The sequence below is a fragment of the Rhyacophila brunnea genome, unplaced genomic scaffold, assembly GCF_057557595.1.
Source record: "Rhyacophila brunnea isolate RB1 unplaced genomic scaffold, BYU_Rbru_1.0 scaffold_23, whole genome shotgun sequence".
NCBI classification, from domain to species: domain Eukaryota; kingdom Metazoa; phylum Arthropoda; class Insecta; order Trichoptera; family Rhyacophilidae; genus Rhyacophila; species Rhyacophila brunnea.
In genome coordinates this window covers 5,856,164-5,881,415 of record NW_028232893.1, presented here as the reverse complement: position 1 = coordinate 5,881,415, position 25,252 = coordinate 5,856,164, and the positions used below count along the sequence as shown (strand labels likewise).

Below are 25,252 nucleotides of genomic sequence, written 5' to 3'. Positions count from 1 at the left end.
ATCGAGAAAAGCAGATCATAATAACCAATTGACCCAACTGAAATTCGGATTGATTTAGTTCATCAATTTCAACCAACATAATTATAGAAATACACATTTATCTTGCATCGATTACTTACCCAGCATACTGAAATGGCCCTGATGATGCATGGAAGGGAAGACGAGTTTTGCGGGCAGAGACAACTTGGGAACGACCTCTCCGCCTCGGCCAGCCGCCCCGCCCAGTTGCAGACGACGCGCAACCACATTCACAGGGTTCTCAGCCGGCCTGAAAGAAAACAGGTGTACAAACTTTAATCTTATTGTATAGTTTAACGAGGACCATCATACCGAATAATGGGCCATTAAAATTTAGAAGTCTTTAAAATTTTATCAATCCGGATTGCCTGATCTCGTAAATATGTTCTAATTTTTTTTCTGAAATACTATGTCATGTAGTAATTAAAAAATATGTGTTTATTGTGATTACCTGGTTGCCACCTTCACCATGACGTTGGTGGTGAAGATGTATGAGGAGAAGAACACCCAGAAGACATCGTAGAGCAGCAAACCCGTCAGCAGCAGGGTTGACACCTTCAGGGATGGCAGACGCACAAACGCTATGAACGTCACGCACAGTCCCATACCCATCGCTGGAAACAATGAGTTTGTATTATATTGTAATTTTTAATAACACACTTAGATCAATTCAAAATATTAACAATTTTGACAAAAACAAATATTATCAAATTATAAGTAAGATCATGTTAACGCGCGTGTTTGAACATGTACCTAACCGAAAAAAAAACCTTTTTTTTTTTTAAACGGTACATGTTCAAACACGCACGTTAACATCATTTTATTCCCTACAATTATAGTTTCACTTACTTACTTCAATTATAGTTTGTCAATTTATGGCTACGGCCGTATGTTGTAGCTTAACCACTGGGGAATGCCAAAAGAAATGGCGTATTTTAAAAAATCACTACCTTATTCTTAGGTCAATAATTATTATAAAGCAATCATTATTCGTAGGATGTTTATCACACTTGAATGGTCAAAGACATAGCTTATAATGAGTATCTTTAGAATTATCTTCAAATGTGTTAATCTTGCCCATTTTTTGAATAATAAAATGCCTAATTCTTGTCAAATTTGGGATCACAGAGATTATCAATATAATTTTTTATCGTAAATATTTTACTAAAATCATCTCGTCATAAATTATACTAATGGTTTTATAAATGCGTTTAAAAATTAATAAACGTAAAAAATCTTAACACCACTGCACAGTTATGTACCGAAATATGACTATATTCTAAAACAGGGGCGGGCAAACTTTTTGGAAGTAGGGCCAAATTCAAGAATTCAAAATGAGCGGCGGGCCGCAAGTAAAATTGCATTTTTAGATATACACTATTTATTATCACGAAAAATAAACATTACAAAATAATAATGAGAAGAATGAAACTGTTGTACATTTTTTAACATTTTTTTAAATTCAGGTGTTAATTTTGTAGTTGATATTCTCAAAACTGCTTGTAAATGGGCATCGGAGATGATTGATGGTAAAGAATTTTTATTGAGGTTCATGATCGAAAATGTTTGTTCACATATATAGGTTGATCCAAAAATAACGAACATTTTTCTTGCATAATCTTTAAGTTGGTCGAATTTATCTGAATTAAGGGCAATGTAAAATTTGGAGATTTTTTCACGACGATCCAATTCTCTTAAATCAGTGTCACACTGCAGATCAATAATCTCAAGTTGTAGCTCTGTCGGTACACTATCAATATCTATTGAAAATGGATTGCGTACTATTTTAATCTATTGTCAATATTTTTTAAATAAATATAAAAAAGTTATTCGTAATCAGAAGTACAATTAATGATGGCGGGCCACAAAAAAATACCCGGCAGGCCACATGCGGCCCGCAGTTTGCCCCCCCCTGTTCTAAAACATTAGAGCGGGAGGTTTAAAAGAATATTATTTTATGTAATAAAAATACTTTATGCAGTCATCAAATGTTTAAAATAAATATAAAGGATAATAAGGCTTCAAAATTATACAAATAGAATATCTAAAACGTTCAAGGTATGTCCAGGATCATGCTTTGAAAATAGAAAAAAAGCTCCATTTTGACCCACGCTGAGCACGTCCGCCCTTAATGTGTTTCCAAAGTGTCCAAAAAATGAGATTATTCATCACTCGGCAGTGTTGCTGTATTTTAAATAATTCCAGTGCCAAATATAATATATTCATTGGATTTTAGGATAAAAATTTAATAATCATAAAAAAAAACATCCGGAGCAGTGGAGCACTACAAATTTTCAGTGCTCTGGCTCCACTCCCGGTAAAATCCTATTGTTCCACTGCTCCGATACAATGCCCTGGATTAAACTTACCGTCCATGAGCAGCCAGTGGCCTGTGAGTATCCAGACGGTGACGATGGCGAGGCTGAGGCCGAACGCGGTGAGCTCCGCCGCGCTGTACCGCCCGCAGCAACCGCACGACACCCGAGCCGCGTTGGCTCCTCCGCCCCCGCAGATGTACTGGCACAGCGGGGTTAAGAGGAATGCTAGCGCCACGCACGCGATTACTGTAATTGCAACCAAAAAGAGTTTGTACTATAGAAAGAGGGACCATTTTCCAGTATCATTTGCATAATATGAATAATACATAGTATAGTTCTATCCGCATAGAAAAGATTTTCTGAAACGTCTATAGTCCCATCACTTTATGAGATCGATTCCTAAGCAGGGTTCTGAGAGAATAAAATTGACTTACCACCTAAATAAGTATCAGTTAAATAGAACTGATACTTCCACTACTCTATCAGTAATCCGCCACCCCAAAAACCAGACAAGTGTCCAATTAGTGAAAGTGGGGGATTATAGTGCATACATACAAAATATGGTAAAAATTAAAACAGGTATTACGTAAAAACAGTTTTTTTTGAGAAATTTGTACTAGCAAATTAAGGTTTTATTTATAATCAAAATCAAGTATTTACTAAATATTAAACAGTAAATCACATGACACAACCAGTAGTTGTACATCAGTGAGGCAGATATTTTTGAATGGCTTAGGATTCCTGGCTTTCGCTATGACCAAAAGCTTCAGTTGTGTGTCACGGTTGCATTGGAGCACGCCGTAATTGTGATGTGGTCCTTGGGCACTTTCCTCCCTGGTACATTACTTTATTTGCGATGAACGTACGTTTTACGAAGGAAAAGTTTCCAAAATAACCCCGTCTCATCTGCGTTGTATACTTGCACGTGGCGAACTACTGAATTTGACAATCGAATACCGGCGAATTATATAGCTTGATTTTGTGGTTTCAACTAGTAAAAATAACGGCGGATTATAGTAGTTGTCGGATAATCGAGCGGTGGATTACTGAAAGTGTACTGTATTTATCAAATTTGTATGTAGCATTCCTTGTCTACGTTATGTAAGTTTCACTGGGAAAAAATGCCCTCCATTCATGTTTTGTTATAAATGTGCTCCTGACGAAAATAAGGTTGGGAGCCCCTGGTTTAATGCATTAATTTGTTATATAAACGATAATTAACTATATTCTATGTCTGTCAGTTATTTACCAATAATGAGTGTGCATCTCTCGTGGTGCAGTACGTAAGGCACTGGCCTTTCATTCCGGATTCGATCCCGGTGAGGTCATAATACATTTATGTGATTTTCTCAAAGCCTGAGTGTATGTGATTGTTTCACTTATATTACTAAATACACCACTGTTATACCACACTACTATCATTGGGCCTCTTGGCCTGTTGCAGTGTTATAAAGAATATATTATATAGGTACTTGTATATATTTTTTAAATTCATATTAATTCATTCACAATTTTTGAAAACACTTCTGAGAAAATATATAACTAATAGAAAAAATCTTTTTTGAAAATAAATATGACACCCAGCAGGATCGAACCTGCGTCTCCCAGGATTCGCACCCACGCACATCGACCACAATGCTACAGGTATCCTATATAATTGCGACAGATTTTAACAAAAAGCTCTTACAATACTCGGTGAAAAAATTTTTATATTATTTTTAGTATATTAATAAGAGTAATAATGATGTATATTTAGTTAAAAATATAAGTTTACACAATGAAACATTTTTTTGTTTTGTTTTATATTTTTTAACTTCTTCATATCTTTTATATCTTTTAATTAACACATTTAAATAACGTCCTAATTATATCTAATGGCCAACTAAGGGTCAGTGCTGAAAGGATTAAAGACAGAAAATATTTGCAAAAGAAAATTTTAAGAAAATTAAAGAAATTGTCTCTTTGACGAAAAAAAGTTTGTGAACCCCTGATATAGCGCCAGAAGATGCCGAAAGGCGAAAACCAGGTCGCAAAAAATTAGTCAAATAAAATAGTACAAAATTTGAATCAATTAGAATATAAAATTCAAATAAAGACTTTGTTCCTGCGAGGGCAAACATGTACCTGGCAATATTAAATTTAATGTTATGGTATGTTGGTTTTCTTGCTCTTCTGGTCTGACCACTAATTTTGCCACAGCAGTTATTTCACTTCCCTTTCATTGACTGTTACGTCGCATTCTTTAGACTTTGGTTACCAAACATACTTCATAACGATGTTGAGTTTAAAACACAAACAATATTATATAACTCAGTACATATACAAATGATTATAATAAAATAATACAAAACAAAAGTTACTTTTATTAACTGAAACTAAAATGATTTCGGAGAGTATTTTGTTAAGTAATTATTTAGTTGAATATTTTTAGAGTAACAAGAATAATAATACAACTCGACTGTGGAAAGGAAAAAGGGCGTAATCCACATAAATCAAATTTTACAGGACACACAGAAACATTTTTGTTATGGTTTTCGGTCAAAGTTTAAATACAAAATAGACATAACTTTGAAGTGCGCGATAATAATTTGGTTTTTATATCCCTAATCTGATTTAATTATTGAGTTAAATAAAATAAAAACCAAAAAAAGATGGTTAACCCGTTTTTCCCATGTCAATTCCTTTTTTTTAAGTGGCTAGCCAAATTTAGATAATAAATCGGCATTTGCAGCTTACATTCTTTAGACACAATATGTATTTAGTCGTGTACAACGTTATGCAATAAAACCTATTTTGAAAAAACTGAGGGTTACACTCTTTATCCTTTCTACAGTCGAGTCATGTTTTGGTTTGAAAAGTGACTACTTTACGATATAACCATTTGCTGTGGACTATATAATATAGAATATGGATGATGCTGATTCATATTTAGAAAATTAATACTATCGACAGAGGGAAATTTTAAGTCCCTGTGTATTTGCCATTACCGAGTGCGCGTAGTGTCTGTGACCTGGGTCGCAAAAAAATATGCAAATGGAATAATATAAAACTTGAATCAATTAGAATTTTAAATATTGCTTATTTAAATTATTCCTATTTATTCGATTTGTCACCGTAAACAGTGGAGTAATCGTTCAATTCTAGCTATACAAATATGTACAACTTTGTTAATTGGACGATAGATGGTGTCGTCAATTTTCATAAGAAATACATTATTAATTACCCTTCAATAATGGCATACAGAAATAAATGTTTAACTAATGACAACTATAATAATATAATATTATACCTATATATAGGTGTCACTATCAATCGAGATGATCTAAAACTAATTTTAATCTTCTAAAGAATTGACTAGAGTGAATGAAGGTATAAAGGGTGTACTGACTGGCGGTGCATATGGCGAAGAGCATCTGCATGGAGTCGAAGAAGAAGAACATGACGAGCAGCGAAACGGAGGCGCCGAGTGGCAGACAGAGCGCCTGCATCGTGTCCAGTGTCTGGACATCTGTAACAACAAACAAACACACAAAGTCAAAACAAAATCATTTCACTCACGGGGCGCGTGTTCCTATACTCAAGTTCTGTGCATAGTATAATATAATTTATGTGTATTGAGATTTTGTTAATATGTTATGTAAGTAAGTAATTCATCATTGGTGTCGGGTACAAATGTTTGAATTAGTTCAAGACGGTGCAAAAGTAGAATAACCCTCGAATGTCCAAGACATTGAGAAAAAGAACCGTCATAAAATGTCACCTTATTTCTCTCACTTTATATTGGCCTTAAAAAAAAGTGCTATTCGTAATATTGTTTCTAAGAAAGTCTCATTTCCTTCTTGATCATAAATATTCTGATCAAAAGTTGGGAACCCCTGGTTAACACCATTCAAGCGGCAACACAATATACCAGGGTTGGAGAACCTTTTTACGCATGCGTGCCAAAATTTTCCAAATATAATTTTTTGATTGTCTGACGTGCCGAGCAGTTTTTCATAGGGAAAAAATAGTTATAAGAATTATATTAAAAAAGTTCAAAACTTACAATTGGGTTCTTGATTATTATTTAATACTTTTTGATTCTTTACTCACAAATTGACGCCAGAATTGTTCTGATGAGATGAAGCATTCTCTCGCTACAGTGTCTTAAGCATTGTAAAATGATTGTAAATCGATCAAAACCGGAGGTTCGCAGCGCGGCTTCCCCCACCGTCTGATGAGGACAGTGCGATAATATTATCTGTGACGCATAAAATTTAAGGACCGACCTATGTAATTTAACTTAATGCTTATTCTTGAAGAGTATCTGCCTATACAATGTGATCTGTCATTTATGTATGAATTTCGAAGTTTCCGTTTGCCCATCGATTGATAAATATATTCTTTATTAAAATTTGAATATTTATTATATCTATTTTTTCTCTCTTCAACTTAAAACACTTGTGTGCCATGCACAATCATCTTGCTTACCACTAGTGGCATGCGTGTCATAGGTTCGCCATCACTGCAATATACCTATATTATATCGAATAGTTAGGGCTGAAATTTAATGAAAATATTAAATTGCGAAAACAAAACAATGCTTAATACTTATATGGATTTAATAATAAAAAAAATATAAAAGAATTTTTTCAAAGCACGAATTCAATATGTTTACTCTAAATTTGAATTTGTCCGATAACATTCGAAAACTGTCAAGAGAATTGATTCGCAATTATCCGCGGACTGGCATTCTTTTTCACCATGGCAACACACCACGACAAAAAGAATTATTATAACTGGACAAAAAACAGTCTACGACATTCATTTGTTGTATCTCGACTTGAGAGTTTAAGACTGGCAGATTAGCGTGCGATCATGCGCATCGACCGGGCATCTCTGTGTGCGTCCAAGCGAGGCATTTGAACATTTTTTTCACAGCTACTGTTTATTTTACATTATTATTTTTATTGTCATCGCCGGTCCACTGGAATCATTTCTTCCAAATTGGGCCACTCTCTGATGAATAGGCATTGCTTTCTTTGCGAGTGATTTATTGTTATACATTTGACGACTGCTCCATTTCTGTTGTGTTGCAACACGACAACAATAATTTTTAATGCATTTTGATTTCGAATTAACATTGCCAACTTTCTCTTATATAAGGAATTATGAATTGATCGCTAGACTTCGAATATTCTCAAGATTTTATTAGTTTAAAACAAAGACTCTCGGACAAGGCAGTTCGATTTTCGAATCAAACTATTGTACGCGTTGGTTGTGTTGTAACAAGTATATAATTTTCTTCTTCTATTGGCAGCACCAAAAACGAAATGGCACCCGCATTATCATTTGCTTTATTTACATAACCTACATACCAGTGGCGAAAGGTGGAGGTAGGCTCTTAAGATCTGACATAAATAGTACTTAGTTAGTCATACATATTTGTTTTTATTAAACTAAGACTACAATAATTTACAGATGGTGTTGGTTAGTATTTAAAATTCAATTAAACCCTGCCTAAATCAAACCATGATAGTTTTGGTTTAATATATTTGGACGATCCGACAAAATTGTGCACACTTTTTTCGTTCATACTTATTTGTTTTCGTTGAATTAAAAATACATATTATTACACATGTTGTTGGTTAATTTTTTTAAATTCATTAAGCTCTTCCTAAACCAAACTATAAAAGATAAAAACATTATTAAAATATTATATTTAATGGCATGATGTTAGATATTTTATAGATATACAAGTATCCGTCGACTATTATCTACTTATTATGGTTTGGTTTTCGCAGGCTTTAATTGAATTTTAAATACTAACCAACACCATCTGTAAAATATTGTACTCTTAGTTCAATGAAAACAAATACGTATGGCTGACAATAATTAGTTTGCCCTGTCCATTCGCCACGGCTACACACACATTCTTCAGTCTTTTACATGATTATTCATCTTGAAAATAATGGTCAATGTAGTATATTTGGCTACCTACATAGAATTGACGACGAAGTATTGTTCCACAGGTATTTTGAGATGCATGAAATCTCAAATTTAAGTGAAATTTAATTATACACTATTTTATCCTATGAATTATCTGAACATAGAATCATGTATGTAGGTATATGTAATTCATTATTTGAGTGAATTTGAAATTATAGTGGATTCAAATGAACCTGCAATGAGAAGTCACTTGTAGATAACTTAATCAGTAGACCAGGGTCCTTAAATTTCATACATTTAGGCTGATATTAGGCAACATTAATAACATTTCAAAATTCAATCATTGGGAAACCAACGAACTAGGTATATCTGACCTATATAATTTCAGAAAACATACTTAAAAAAGTAGACCAAGTGAGACTCGAACCTCACATCTTTATCACCTCACCATCTGGGTGAATATGCTGTTATCTTTTGAACCTATGATTCTTCCAAACTAAATGTAATATTTACATCATGAGAAGCATTTTCAAACTTCACCAAGGTCTGGGTGAATATGCTGTTATCTTTTGAACCTACGATTCTTCCAAACTGAAAATAATATTTACATCATCAGAAGCATTTTCAAACTTCACCAAGGTAAGGCAACCAGCTTTGTGATTAAGGGCGGACGTGCTCAGCGTGGGTCAAAATAGAGCTTTTATTCTATTTTCAAATCATGATCCTGGACATTCCTTAAACGTTGTAGATAATCTATTTATATAATTTTGAAGCCTTATTATCCTTTATATTTATTTTAAACATTTGATGACTGCATAAAGTATTTTTATTACATAAAATAGTATTCTTTTAAACCTCTCGCTCTAATGTTTTAGAATATAGTCATATTTCAGTACATAAATGTGCAGTGGTGTTAAGATTTTTTACGTTTATTAATTTTTAAACGCATTTATGAAACCATCAGTATAATTTATGTCGACATTATTATAGTGAAATATTTACGATAAAAAATTATATTGATAATCTCTGTGATCCCAAATTTGACAAGAATTAGGCATTTTATTATTCAAAAAATGGGCAAGATTAACACATTTGAAGATAATTCTAAAGATACTAATTATAAGCTATGTCTTTGACCATTCAAGCGTGATAAACATCCTACGAATAAAGATTGCATTATAATAATTATTGATCTAAGAATAAGGTAGTGTTTTTTTGAAATACGCCATTTATTTTGGCATTCCCCAGTGGTTAAGCTACAACATACGGCCGTAGCCATAAATTGACAAACTAAAACTGAAGTAGGGAGTAAGATCATGATAACGCGCATGTTTGAACATGTACCGTTTAAAATAAAAGATTTTTTTTTCGGTTGGGTTAGGTTAGGCCCCCCCTAAAATCGTGCTAATATTATTAGCATGGCACCAGGCTGTACTTGTGGATAAATGATGTCACATGATTTTCAGTATGACCCCCCGCCTCATTCCAACATTTTTCAACTTTTCCCCTATTCACTAAATATAATTGTTCATAGTTGAAAATGATCGATTTCAGTATAACATTCTTACAATCCCCCTGTATTATTAGCGGCTCTCGTGGTGCAGTGCCTAAGGCGCTGGCCTTCCACCCGAGAGTTCTGGGTTCGATTCCCGGTGAGCCTAAAAGCCTGGGTGTTTGTGATTGTCTAAAATTACTAACAACCATCTTGTACGAAAAAGCAAAGACATTGTTATTAATAATTCTAAAAAAAAAAAAAAACGGTGTGTACTTATGTACGCGCGTTAGAAGTTATACTTCTTTGGCGTAACAAAACAAAAACAAAACTTGTGATAAACTAGATTCTTTGACTAGCTCTTAATTATCTTGTTAAATTACACACTCGAGAAAAAGGACCACTTATTGGAACGCCGTACTAAATTATATTATGGTTTCTTGTTATTTTTATTTTTAAAATACCAACTGTCACTTTGATGTTTAATTGTTTGTTTATGTAAGGAATTGCAAATGGCCGACGATAATAAATTCGCTGCCTAGGCAACGGAACAATTCTAAACTATAATACTATACTGTATAATCGTCACGATTGCAGTATCATACTGTGGCGCAAAGGTAGTGCGTTCGGCTGATAACCGAATAATCGGTGGTTCGAATCCAATCGAGTGCGTTTTTTTTCATGTGAAAAAATAAATTATGGGTTACATTGTCACATGCTAAAAATACACTCTGATCTGATTTCTCAAATGCGCCAAAAGAAGTATAAGTTCAAAAAAAACCCCTCTATTCCCTTTATCATATATCATCACAATATATCAGACCCCCTCCCCCCTTTAATGAGCGACATCATATTATATGGATGACTCACTAGAAGACACTGTATTGCCAATTAAATGAAAATCCACAATAACATAAATTATATTACAAAACGGCGACACTATAATATAAAAATAAAACAACCGAACATCACCCTTTATTCCACTAAATACTCTTTGTCACAAATTTATTATTCTTGCCAGCATAGTAATGATTTTCAATTGGAGTCCGCTTCGATAAAAATAACAGTTAAATCATTGTCGTAAGTTCAAACACCGAGAGGAATCAATCGACTTCCCATAAAATCAAACACAATGGCCAGAACCAATCGAGATTTTGAACCCTCCACAAAACAAACATAACAGTGATCGCTGAGCTTAAGTCAGATGATATGATGGAATTGAGTCACTGATAAAGCCAATACACTTTAATGGAAACAGGAGTGAAACACAAAAATAACATGGGGTCAAGACACCTCTTTTCATAACAACCACCATATGAATTAAATAAAATAATATGATTTTTTCGAAAGATAATAATATATAATAATTATTGTTTCTGTGTTTCTTAAGTTTTTTTTAAATATAATATTACGTATTCGTTTTTGGATTCAACCTTCAGAGGTTATTTTATAATCCATCGCAAACAAAAAGAAATAAAAATGGTGTCCCTGTTATTATAATTAGGTCAGTTATCAGCAAACTATCAATCGCAAAGCTTTTTGCAGACAATCAATTGTATGTAGGATAATAGAAAATAAACAAATTTAATTAAATTAGTTTTCAGATTTTTACAAAATTGAGCTAGTTATAAGTCATTATTCAGATTCAAGACAAAACAAAGAAACAGTATTTAAAAAAACAAACAATGAAATAGAAGCAATACTACTAAGTAAAAGACTAAAAACGAAAATTAATGAGCATAGTAAACCATAAGAATTCGTAAAAAAAGTCCACCTAAACTCATCTCACGTGAGTGGAATTTATCAATATCTGAAGCGATTTGGTTGAACACAGCTATTGCCCACCCAATTGACATTACAAATGGCAGATTAGTTCTGCACCTTGGGAGAACAAATAACTGATGTTCTTAATTTCTAAAATAATTTTAAGTCGAAAAAAGTATGGATCTCTTCTGGCTTTTACACTACAGGGTGCCAGCATACTTTTGATAAAGCCACGGATAGTATGCATATAGCCTCAAGTTAAGGAGTCTCAAGAATTTCTTCTGAACCCTCTCCACCACAGAACAGATAATAAATAGAATTCCGATAGCCTATATACCAATACAGTAAATTTCGGCAAAGCAGGGTTTTGAATGTGTGAGTGTCCTACAAAAATGAACCACGCATTACAGACGTGCAATATTATGTGTAATACACCAATATCAAATGAGCATCTATGCATAAACCGAGAGCAGTTGTCAGTATTCGACGAATGACGTATTCTTGACACGTGTTTAAATGTATCCCGTATTCTTCCTTACCGAGATCGGTTACCCGTTTCTCCTTACCCGTCAGGTATTTCAGTTTCCATTATTTCTGAGTTCCCTGCATTCCACCATAAGACCGTACTTTAACTGATGCAGTGCCCGAACAATAGGCCCACTCTTAAGCCTACTTCGAATTAAAGAATCGTGAATAACATCTGAAAGGACCCAGTACGTATTCTTTTTAAAGGTTGAAAAAGAAAGTATTATGGAAATTACTAGGGATTTGGCTATAGGGAAGAGTGATTGGCAGATATGGTAACGATTTTCATTACAAAATGATATTTTTTGTCAATTTTCCATAAAATTAACTTTTACATAATTATTAATACAATATCTTTTATTTAATAAAAATTTAAGGCAGTCGATAGTGAAAACAGAATGTTCTTAAAAGTAACTCCAAAGAAACTCTAATATTTACCGACCATTGAACTGAATAACTGAAATACCTCTAGTCGGGCGCTTTAACCCAAATCTCGATAACTATGTTCAACCAAATTGCTTCGGGTGTTGATATATTCCACTTGCATGAGGTGAGTTTGGGTGGACGCTATTTTATAGATTCTTAAAATAGGGTCTCCTTAGCAAACTAGGTGTACTTCTTTGAACTTATATAATATCTGTATGTACAATTGTATTTTCACTATATTTATGTTATGTTCTCTTTTAATATTTTCATTTTTATCCCTTTTATTACTTTTGTTTATAATAATGTTTTATGTCATGTTGTGAACGTCTTAAACTTATAATTTGTAATGTCCACAATATGTAAAAATAAATAAATTGAATCTCGTCAACGCAGAGTAGTATTGTGTACCAGAGTTTTTACACTGACAAACAACACATAGAAAGCTGAAACATAAAACGATGCCACTAAGCCTATGAAATATTAAAAAGTACTTTCAATACTGACTGTTGGATGCGTGCTGCGGGTTGGGGGGTGGCGTGCCGAGCAGGGTTGCGGCCTCACGCTCCTTTTCTTGCCGCTCACGTGCCTCTCGCTCCATGTTCAGCGAGCGGAAGCTCCCGTACACTATCAGCAGCATGGATATCAGGAACGTAGACACCCTGCCGACACACACAAAATAAACATTTCCATCCAAGAGATTGAACTAACATGAGGAATTTTTATGGTTAAATTGCTTGAAACAATTACGCATGTCCAAATTGAGCATGACGTGCGTGCCAATTGGTACAATATTGCATCAACGCACTGCATGCGTTACTTGAAAATTAAATTTAATTAGTTTGAATTTTAATGCAATTATTTTCATTCCATTATTGCCATAAATATACTATGATAGATACACCATTCCATAGAATATCTGCACCTCAACTTTGTTGTACCCAACGCAAGTAGAATGTGCCGCGCTGGGATTATTGAGTTGTTATTGCCTAAGTTACGATAGGCAATTGCATTGAGTAACCGCAGGTGGAATAATCCCGGCACGACACATTACACTTGTGTTGGGTACAATGGAATAAAAGCGCCAAACACAACAATAAGTACTTTTTCCAGAAAAGATAATAGACATCTGACAAAATCTATATTGATCGCCCTTATTGCAATGTAAGTAGAGCAGATTGGGGAGAAAACAACAATAATGACATAATATACAAATTAACCGAAAGTATGCCACAAGCGCTATTACACGCTCTCCAATTCCGTGCCATAGAAAATGAGTGTGTATACACGCTGTACTTTACATTCATTATACTATCCCCGGTCGATTGTTTAAAATAATTTAATACTGTACACACACTGCCATCTCTTAGAATCATGGTGAAATACTTAACCGAAGTCTTTTTGATACACATACCTACTTTTAATATATTTCCAAAAAAGATATGTTTATATTATGGCTTAATTCGCGGCCCACCGGGTACCGCCATGTTAATACCACCCAGAATTTAATGGGTTACGCAGTTTGCAAATTGACCCTTATTACAATGCAGGTAGAGTTCAATTCTCCATCACTTTCATCTTCTTCTTATTATATCATCTATTTATATGTTTCTGGGAAACTAAAATACATGTGGCTTGATGTAATTTTTTTTTCACACATTCCGACCATTTACTACGGCAATGGGTACAAGTGACAATTTTGTTCAATGTCAGTTTCCAGATATAAATGTAAGAAAACACAGGTATTGTCAGCCTACTTTCTGAGATAATCAACATGAATCGCATCGCATGCGGAATGAATTTTTAGCTAGTCTTCTTCGATCCCTTAGTCAAAATCATATCTAACAAAAACCAGCAATCCTCGCAGAACCCATTCGGGAATCGCTTCTCTGCGCTACAGTACCTTGAGGAATCCATGATGGAGTATGCCCACTGGTACTCTCTGTATTCGATGTTGCCAGGCGGTTGCGACATGATGATAACGCGATCCTCTTCCCAACGTCAGCCCGGCCGCCCTGCTCCAGAGCCCGCTAATTTTTAACGCTCCTGGCGACAACTGAAACAAAATAAAACTGTTAATCTTGAGAGCTTATGAAGATTAATTACTACACGGAGGTAATATCACTAGCGGGAACTGATCAATCTTACGACATGTAAACAAGACTAACACTTTAGTTGACAACATTGATCAGGAGACACCAAGGCCTGAACAAAGACGAGCCATAAGTGCAAGTGAGTAAGCATTACGTTTATATCTCCGCGCTATGCGTTAGAGTAAGGTAGAATTTCTACGGCTGAATTTAAAAAATTTGAAAACGTCACCGGAAAAAATTGATTTGGCTTATTACATACATTTAAAAACTGCGAGCATGTGTTGCTGAAATTTATTGTTTTCGTGTTAAATATAAAGTTAGTGGTAATTATTTTTAGTTATTTTAATAGAAAATAATCGTCACTGTTCTGGCAGAAGACACTAATTCGAAAAAATGACATATTGAGTTAGTTATACCAAAATGTTCCTTATTTCAAACTTTACCGTCTGGAAACCTTCTTAATAAATAAACAGTCTTTATTTTAAAGTCATCCTTTTTAAGATTACTTAATAAACTCACATGATAGACCATTTCAAACATTTTAAAAACTTCAAAGTCAAATTACTCAAAACTAGTATTCTCCAGTTAGTGTGGTCTGCCAGAACAGAGACGATATGTAATATGGTTAACTATGTTGTGTTTAAATTTGGTAGTCGTACTGAGAAGCAACACGATGGTATAATAATAAAATCGTTGTTCTACTGCGCGTTATACGCTAGAAACACAGCTTCATTTTGCCATCTGCTGTACAAGATGTACATCTGTCAGTCCGTTTCTATATTTACTTTTAACCAACTTCATAGTGGAAAACGTTGATTCACATAAGTAGGAAGAACAAACAATGCCTTCATTTTGACCACAATTCAAACTAAAATTGGATACTTTTCTGTTGGGACGAAAGGCCATACAGATTCTACAGTTGAGGCAACAAACACTCTTAAGAGACAAATCACATTCACATTTAAAAAATAAGATAAAATATCCTATGCGAACTACCGTTAGGCGATCACTGCTCTAATGCATATTGCGGAGAATATAAGTGTGCCGAATGCTTTCTCGCTCGCACTTATGGTTCATTTTTGTTCAGGCCTTGCCCCCATACCAATTTTTCAGTGTGCGTGCCTAGTTCCAACATATTATGAGTTTTCGTGATGTGATAACGATCTGTTTCTGGCCTTACTGTCAATTACAGAAGAATTAATAAAAAACTTTTATAGCCGAGTTCTACCATGTAAACAAAAATTTAATCAATTAATAAATTATTAGAGGCAACGATGCATTCGCATTTTATTGTAAATGCAATTAATTATTATCATCAATGAAAAAATAATCATAAATGAAATTGATAAGAAGTTCTCCGAGCTGTTATAATGAAAATCACAGTACTTATGTCATTACAAAATGCAGCAGCACTTTTTCGATAATGTTGAGTGGAAAATTTCATACAATTATTTATTAACACAATATGTAGCACTAATTCTACATAATTTATAGTCCACCCGTTTAGAGAGCTAAATAGAACACGCTGTTCCTGTATTTTGACAAATGTAACAATTTATCTATCAGTGGAGAAGGGTGGAGGTAGGCTGTTAAGATCTGGCATAAATAGTGCACACTAATAGTATTTGTTTTCATTGAAATAAGACTACAATTAACAGATGGTGTTAGATAGTTTTTAAAATTCTATTAAACTCGATGCGAAAACCATGTTATAATAGATAATAGTCAAAAAATACTTGTCTATCAATAAAATATCTAAAATTATGCAATTAAATCATACATGACTTTGGATATTTTGTAGATAGAATAATATTTTTTATCCATTATGGTTTGATTTAGACAGGGCTTAATGGATTTAAAAAAATTAACTAACAATATGTGTAATATATATATATATATCCTTAATCCAACGAAAACAAATATGTATGAATGAAAAATTGTGGAAAATTTTTAAAATTCAATTAAACCCTGCCTAAACCAGACCATAATATATTAGGTATTATAGTATATATAATTAGGTAGATATTATTGTGCTATGGGCGATCTGACAAAAGTAGTGCACACTTTTTCAGTCATACTTCGTTGAATCAAGAATACATATAACGGATGGTGCTGGTTAGTTTTTTCCTGCCTAATACAAACCATAATCGATTAAAAATATTCTTCTATCTATAAAATATTTTTTACTATTATCTACTATGGCTTGGGTTAGGCCAGAGGTCGGCAAACCGCGGCTCGCGATAGATCATAAGGTAGATACTATAATTTTCAATACATGGAATAGCCTTCCGAACTCATATGACCAGTTAAAACAAATTGCATTTGCTATTTTTACTATTTTCGAGTCTACATAATATATATGTGAACAATCATTTTCAAACATGAACAATATAAAGAGCATTTAGAGAAGCCAAATAACCAATGAGAATTAGGAGTCGTGTCTGAAATTAAAAACTACAAGTTACATACCAAATATACAGAGACTGTCCAAAGAAATGCAAGGAAGGTCAATTTTCACATTAGTTTTAAGGAATGCGTGAAAATTTTGTGTAATTCATATTCTGTAAAAATTATATTTATAATTTCAACAATAAAAAACATATATTTACGTAAATCTTCTTCACTTAATAAATAAACAATTATAACATGTAATTAATTCATTTAAATAAATTATATTTATAAAAATATATGTATGGCTCACGAAAAAAAATTTAAACGTTGTGCTACTCAAATTTGGCTCTTTTGGTCCAAAAGTTTGCCGACCCCTGGGTTAGGTTAGGTTAGGTTAGGTTAGGTTAGGCAGTGTTTGATTGAATTTTAAAAACTAACTTATCTACTAATCTACACATTGTAGTCTTACTGGTGTATGCATATAACGGCAAACTGCATTCAAGCTATTTAATGCAAATTTGCATGCATAAACCTAAATAGAGTCCGTTGAATAGTGACGAAATACGCGTCATGCCGTGACTAATGTTACCAACTTATAAATCTTGATTCCCCGATAATTAATTTAAAATTTTGAAATTGTGAATAGGTGTAAAAATGTGCAAAAGGTACCATATAAATTTAATAATTATAAATGAATAATTATCATGAACTTTAAATAATTTACTTGTTATAATATCATATTTATTTTATCCTTAATGCACAAAATGATAAAGTATACCCAGTAAACATTTCCATAATATGGCAATACAGCTTCGCGGGCTCATTGACAATATTGGCATTTCCATCGATCCTCGATATCTGTATACATTTTTACCATCATGAATCCATCTATAGCCCAACGACGACGGGCAGTTAACTTCAATCAAGACGAACAAAACCTACTAAACGCTTGTTGTGATGAATTCATTTTAGACATATATTAAAGTGACACTGACAGATCGCCGCCATTTTAAGTTTGGTGCGCATTCCTGTACGCATCTTCGTGACGTATGCATTTTTTATAGTTATAAACCACTAACTGCGTTGAGTGCGGTTCGAGACTGTATGAATACGGCTGTTAGTACTAACAATGAAAACAAATACTTTTGACTGACAAAGTTTAGTGTGCACTATTTAAGTTGGATCTTAACAGCCTGCCTCCACTCTCCAGCCACTAACATAAACATAGATAGGTACAATGGAATAGTGCAAAACTGAAATCAAATTTTTTAAAATTCAAATTCCATCAAGTATCCTCAGTCGAGAGTTATAATTTTCTAATAGGTATACAATCTTACAGCAATTTTCAGAACTAATTTTGAAGACGAAATTACTTGTGTATGTATCAGTGGCGAATAGTCCATACTAGGGATTCCAATCCCGGGATCCCGAGCTATTTTCGGTAACTATGAATCCCGGGATTGATAAACATAATCCTGGGATTTCGGGATTGATTTTTTTATCAATTTTTATGGAAAATAAAATAAAAGCGAAAATATAACAGAAAAAATACTTTTAATAAAAAATAACTACATTAGAAATAAACTGAGTTTGAATGAAGTTTGATTTATACCCATGTGTAGGTTGTCGATTCATTTTATTTTTTCACATGAATTATTAAAAATGGAAAGATTGGAAAAAAACAATGCTTCGCACTTTTAAAAAAGTAATTCCACCATGATATCATACGTTTTACGGCAGTTTCATATTTGTCTGACTAATTAGATTTATGAAGCGGTAAGGCCATAAGTATGCCATGATTATTTGCTTTACTATTTTAAATCTCGCTAATCCATTCATTAAGTCTTTACTATCAGAAATAGCAATCTCATATTAAATTCACATTATTATTTATATTACAATATTATTTACTCCATTAAACTTATGTATTTCCAAGATTGAACGTATACAATATTAACAATAAATGTCTTAAATAGTATAAATTATACTAGATTTATTTTTGACCGATTTTATCAATGTTATTTGTAAATATAAAATTTTTATATTAACAATGGAAAAAATGCGAATCCCGGGACCAGTCTCGGGATTATCACATTGTAATCCCGAAATCCCGGAATCAGAATTTTGGCTCGGGATTGGATTCTTTAGTCCATACTAGGCGATAATTGCAAGCCTACCTTCTTAAGAAAAATAATTTTTAATTATCTATTAGGTATTTGAACTTCATTATTTTATATTCTACAAAAATAATATAATTTGCCTACGATATCTGTTTGTAGGTATGTATTATCAATTGACTGCAGGCTTGCTTAACTAGACGGACATGTAGCTATTGGCACAAATAGATCAACGTGACCAACACAAACAAAGGCTTCAACCAACTTTTTGCAAATGTATATTTTTTGCAAACAACACAATATACATACGTACGATTATTACACACATATTGTAAAAAAACACAGAATGTTAAAACCAGTGTCATACTATCACGTGACCTGAGGCTGTAGGTATTTGGGTCTAATGTTCCCTACAGTCCATACAATGCAATTTTTGTAATATCTATTATAAAAAGGTTACCATAATACCTATAATAAAAAAATTCAAATTCAAGTACTGTAAATATGGTTGTTGTAGAACTTGTTTTCAGTTATCTACCACAGCCTAACTACCTTCAACAGGCAGCCTTCACCACTGTTAACTACTAAAGATGATGAATAATAATTATTAAATGCAGAATTTTAAGAACCGCTCTATTCAAAACAAAGTTGATTAAATTTACCTAGATTTTCATAAAATTACCCATTGAAGCAGACGAAACCAGTGTAAATAGTTGCCAGGGTTATAGTGCCGCACATGACCGCATGACCATTTAACATTTTTTTTGGCGGAAACAGTTTATCCCATGTAGACAATTATATTCAATACCTTTTTCTGTCGGTGCAGATGCTTTTCGATCCAATAATTGTTGATTTAAAATTTGGTACAGTTCGGTTATGAGAAATACAGCGGAAAACACATTTTGCAAATAGCCGATATACTGGATTATTTGTTAGGTTAACCTAACCAAACCTAACCTAACCCAACCTAACAAATAATCCAGTACATTTGGTATTTTCAAAATGTGGTTTCTGCTGTATTCCTCATAACCGAACTGTACCAAAATTTTCATACAATTCGATGCATCATTGTCACACACTAAGATTAGGTTAGGCCTATAGCGTCGAGGGTGTCAGGCTCGAATCCTGTGTCTGGCAAAAGTTCACATATTGTTTTTCAATTTGTGTATGAGTCAGAGTGAGAACCTAATACGTTGAGCAAGTGGCTGACATCCATTTCTCATAAAAAAACATCTGTTAATACAAACCTCTATTCTGTGGAGGCCCTATGATCTTATTAAGATCGGACATGGTCGGTAAGATTAGGTTAGGTTTGGTCTAAAAAGAAAGTTACGAAAGGTCATGCGGTCATCTGCGGCGGCACTATTACCAAATATTGTATAAACATAGCCCGTTTTGACAGCGCAACAACAAAATTTAATCACATTATTTCTTGAGAATGGCCTCTGCAACGAGCATGAAACATCAAGGAAAGAACACATGGTGAAAGCCCAAAAATAAAATACAACATCTATTTACATTTACACTGTCATTAATTGTAGTATAAAATACATTGTATACAGTGAATTAAGAAATTTTCAGAGATATTTGTAAGTAAATTGTGAAACAATATTATATAAAATGAGTAGGTTACCTTAGCTACATACTATATCTATGATTATAAATTAGTTTTTTATTATAATTTTATAGTGTTTAATTTGCATACACAAAATAATAATCTCACCCTGTCAAAATGTTAGGCATGCATTGATTTTAATTCGGTTGGCACCAATATTATAATTATATAAGGAATGTCCGATTCAAATCAGTGTATACTTTTTAATCGCGTCCGTCAACTGTGCGGAATTTTCATTACTGCACGGGAGAAATCAGTAATCATTGAGCGTAAAATTTTATTGTTTTCAATAGAATCACAAAGAAAGCGCCACTGTCAAAGAGATGGATATATTTTTATATTTAATAACAGTTTATTATTATTATTTATCTCATTGTTAATAACAGATAAGATACGGGACTAATGTAGATTGTAAACATGTCCACGGAACATTCGTAATCGGACATTATATTTTTTGCAGTGACATAAAAAAAGAGTTCTCGTTTCTGTAGCGCGTTACATAAAAACTTTGCGTAGTTATTGAGAAATTGGCGTGCGATAAAATCACAGCCATAGAAAAATTCGTAGCGGGGCTTCGGGAAAAATGATTATTATACTAAACGTCGGGCAGAACAATAAAGTGAAAGGCACTCGTCATGGTTACGGTTTATGAACCTGGGAATGCATGCAGTCCGAGCAAAATGTGATGTCTGAATCGCCTGCGAAGGATACGAAACGATCGCGCACGGATATTCCCGTAAATCTGGCGTTTTGCGAAACTAGTCCACAAAAAAATACCATTTTCGATGCACCTGACTCCAATGTTTACAAAATAATCTCACCTGGAATATCGAGACTGGCCCCCGAACGAAAGGGTCGTCATCCGTGCAGGTTCATTTTAAGTCACTTTTTATTGTTCACCAACTTTTATTTAAGCACATTCAAAAGGGAGCTTATAAATAAAAACACTTTACAGTCGGTGCCGTTCTTGACGGATACGCGGTGGCCATATTTAATTAAATGAATTCGAGTGTTGCTGTTGGTCTTAAAAAATTCTTAAATGAAAAAAAAATACGCGTGCGCTCAAAAAAATATATTGTTTTTGTTTTTAGTAAAAGATAGGATTTCTATTAAAAAACAATATTTTTTTTTTTTTTTTTCAAAAAAGTTATCTACTCTTGTTACCACAAAGTCGTCGTCACAATCATATTATTAAGCTTACAGACCTACAAACTATCTGGAGAATGAGATAGGGGCGCCACTGTCGAAAACTACCCAATCACGACTCGTAACTGGCAAAATCTGACATACGGATGACGTTTTTCAATATGGCGTCCGATGTTAATTCGTAGTTCTATTTCTGGCCATTCTATAGATAAGATTGTAGGTCTGTACCGTCCAATCACTTTGTAATCTTACTACATACGGTACTTTAGGCACAAAGAGATTGGAGAGCACCGTCCAATTTCTTTGTTTAGGCATCATTTTTAAATAATATTGTGTTCTACATAAACTTGATTTTACGTTTATTTTTCGCAATATCATACTTGACAGAGTATTCCTAAATTATATTTTAAAAATGTGGCAAACTTAAAAACATTCCTTACGTACTGCCATCTACTAAAAATAATTTGAAATCGTTTTATTTACACAGATCGTGTAACTTTACAGACAGCTGTAATTTTTTTATCTTGCAAACGGATTTGATTTGAATCCAGCGCTCGGAATGGACAGGAACGCACCAGAGCGCCGTTGTGGTTCGTGGAATTCCAAAATATACCGTTCCGGCTCGTGGATTCATTTAAAATTGCGTTGCGGTTCGTTAGATTGAGATAATTATATATGAATGTATCTTTTAAAGTTTTTCTCAAAATTAAAAATTAACGAAGTTATGTTATGCCGGGCGTGCAAGGGTTAAAAATAAAAATTATGACATCCCTAAATTTCTTTCAACCTTCTTATTTTGTGTCGATATGTCCATGCCTAAATGCATTGTCTAAATAACAAGAAACAACCAGCTGCAAGCGTAAATTACTTTATTACCCAAAAAAATGTGCCTTGCTGACACTATTTGAAAACTCTTAAAAAATAAAGTATACATTGTTTAATAATTTCTAAAGGATGAAACATTTCAAATCTCAATACAATCTTGCCTTTGACTTACGCATTGTTAATTTACTTACCTACTAATTTATTATATTATTTTATTCGGAGTGACAAAAATTATTACTTCGCCATTTATTTTCGGGTGAATGAATTGTGTTTTCGATGGTTAAATTAGTACAAAAAAGTTTGATAATTTGACTCGTGCAATCCGCTATAATATTCCTATTAGTTGCCTTTTAAAATATTTTGTATTATTTAAGATATAAATACGTTTCTAAACAAAATTGTTTATATTATTAGTTTGGTGTTTTTTTGCTACATTCTAGTAAGTTTTGTGTTTTAATTTTAACTGTGTGTTTAACTTGATTTTTTAATAAAAAATTGTTCTAAAAGTTGGTCAAAAATGTCATCAGGCGAAACGTGTTAACCGAAACTATTGAAAAATATTTTGTCGCAGGTAACGTAACGCTGGCCACATACCTACACAATTTGATCATTTAAAAAATGATATTGAGTGGTTATTTATAAAAATAATGAAGGTATAATAAAGTAGTAGGTAATTCGTGTAAATCTGCTAAAACCACATTACATTACATTAGGAATTCACTCCAATAACCATTGAAGTGGCAACAGATGGTATTCATCTCAACAATTATCTTTTGTTAAAAAAAGCTTATGACGTGTCGTAAACCCCTCTTTTTACGATGTTTACATTTGTTTTGTAATTTACATTATTGTTGAATTGCGACTATAGTACAATAAATCTTGTGATATAACTACTACATTCATTCATTTATTTGCCATAGGTCATAATGAGTAGGTATACTTTTTGTAAGTGAATTTTGTTGCTTCTGGTAAGTTTTGTGTTTTAATTTTAACTTTGTGTTGAACATATTTTTTAATAACAATTTGTTCTCTTAAAAGTTAGTTAAAATTCTCAGCAGGCGATACGAATACCTTTATATCGTCGGTGTATTGTAAAAATGGCGAATTAACCAAAATACTATTACAGGAGGAGAATTTTTAACCTTTGACATTTATTTATTAATTACCTGTGGATGAATACTTTCCTTATAATAGGCTTTATAATATAATATTTTAAAAAGTCTATTATGTTAAATTCGCTTTTTCTTCGTAACACTAAGTGGATAATCACCCTTACAATTATCGTTTTTAATAAGTACTTTCCTGTGGGATACAAATTCGCCATTTTTACATAATTATATTATTACATATATACCTATATACTATTGTCGCTGGTATCCAAACTGATTTAAGATAATTCTGGCCACACGCACAATTTGATAATTTTGTGGATATTTATAAAAATAATGAAGGCTTAATTACGTAGTAGGTACTTCGTGTAAATCTGCTAAAACATTAGGAATTCTTTCCGGTGGACAATACAGTGGCAACATCTGTTCTGTGATTCAATAATTATTATCATCTCAACAACTTGACTTGTGTTAAAAAAATATTTATGATAAGTCGTAAACCCCAATTTTCACAATGAATAATGAATGATTTTTTCTACAAAAATGTGTTTGGGCCATTGATGGTTTGGGCAGAAAATATTGAATAGCCTTCTGCAGAGTTTATTTATTTGGGACGTTCCTATTGTATTACAATTATTATTACATGCATTGTAGCTTGTGACTTTAAAAATAATAGAAATAATACATAGGTAGTGTGGAGAGAACTTTTACTTAATTTTTGTTTGTAAATTTGTTTAAAAAAAATATAGGAATATCCTTTAATAAAAATGTACGACTATCATAATATCTGTATTGTATGTAGGTACCTATTATCATTTCCATGGCAATAATAATGTGAGTAGGGAAGGACAAACAACATAGATTGAATCGTTTAGAATAAGTAGGTACTAACAAATTAGGTACCTATGTGTCCAGTGCGGACATCTAATTATCTTAGGTGGTGTTAGTCATAGATTATTAAATAAATACGGTGGTAGATGTATATTACAATAATTGTAACCAAAGCATCACCATTGTAACATAACATGCATACAATACAATATTAGTCCTTATAATGTTGAATATAGTAGGTACTAATTAATGACAATTTTATATTATTCTATAAGAATCGCGCTTAGCAACCTGAGTTTCACCTTCCGTCATGTTTTATCTTATATAAATGAAAATGACACACCATTGGTAATTTAATTACAAATAATGCTATGTTTACGTTGTTTGGATGACTTGAAACTTTTATTAGATGTAGGTACGGCCTTATGCCCCTTATAGTGGAGAAGGTTCAAAATAAATCTTTGAGAATCCTTTAAAGCTGTGTGGATAGTGGATACTATCCATGGTTTTATCCGATTGATTTCTCAAGACGTATGCTTACATACTGCATTCTGAAAGTTAAAAAGAGAGCTAGGTATTTAGGCTACGTACTTTTTCCAACTTATATCTACCCAGTACAAATGAGAACTCTGCCATTATTGGTACTTAGTATTGATT

The 25,252-nt window shown here is 33.0% G+C and overlaps 1 protein-coding gene across 1 annotated transcript in view; it reads right to left on the bottom strand.

Moving 5' to 3' along the window:
- SppL (signal peptide peptidase-like protein) overlaps positions 1 to 21,695 on the bottom strand; it is a 29,732-nt gene extending 8,037 nt beyond the window's left edge. Inside the window, exons 1-7 of the mRNA XM_085950768.1 lie at positions 21,506 to 21,695; positions 14,372 to 14,524; positions 12,976 to 13,130; positions 5,725 to 5,844; positions 2,388 to 2,582; positions 470 to 632; positions 120 to 268 (exon numbers count right to left, since the gene is read on the bottom strand). Coding sequence (XP_085806894.1) covers positions 120 to 268; positions 470 to 632; positions 2,388 to 2,582; positions 5,725 to 5,844; positions 12,976 to 13,130; positions 14,372 to 14,442 — 853 coding nt within the window. The 5' untranslated portion in view covers positions 14,443 to 14,524; positions 21,506 to 21,695. The remainder of the gene's footprint in view (positions 1 to 119; positions 269 to 469; positions 633 to 2,387; positions 2,583 to 5,724; positions 5,845 to 12,975; positions 13,131 to 14,371; positions 14,525 to 21,505) is intronic.
- Positions 21,696 to 25,252: the final 3,557 nt, after the last annotated feature.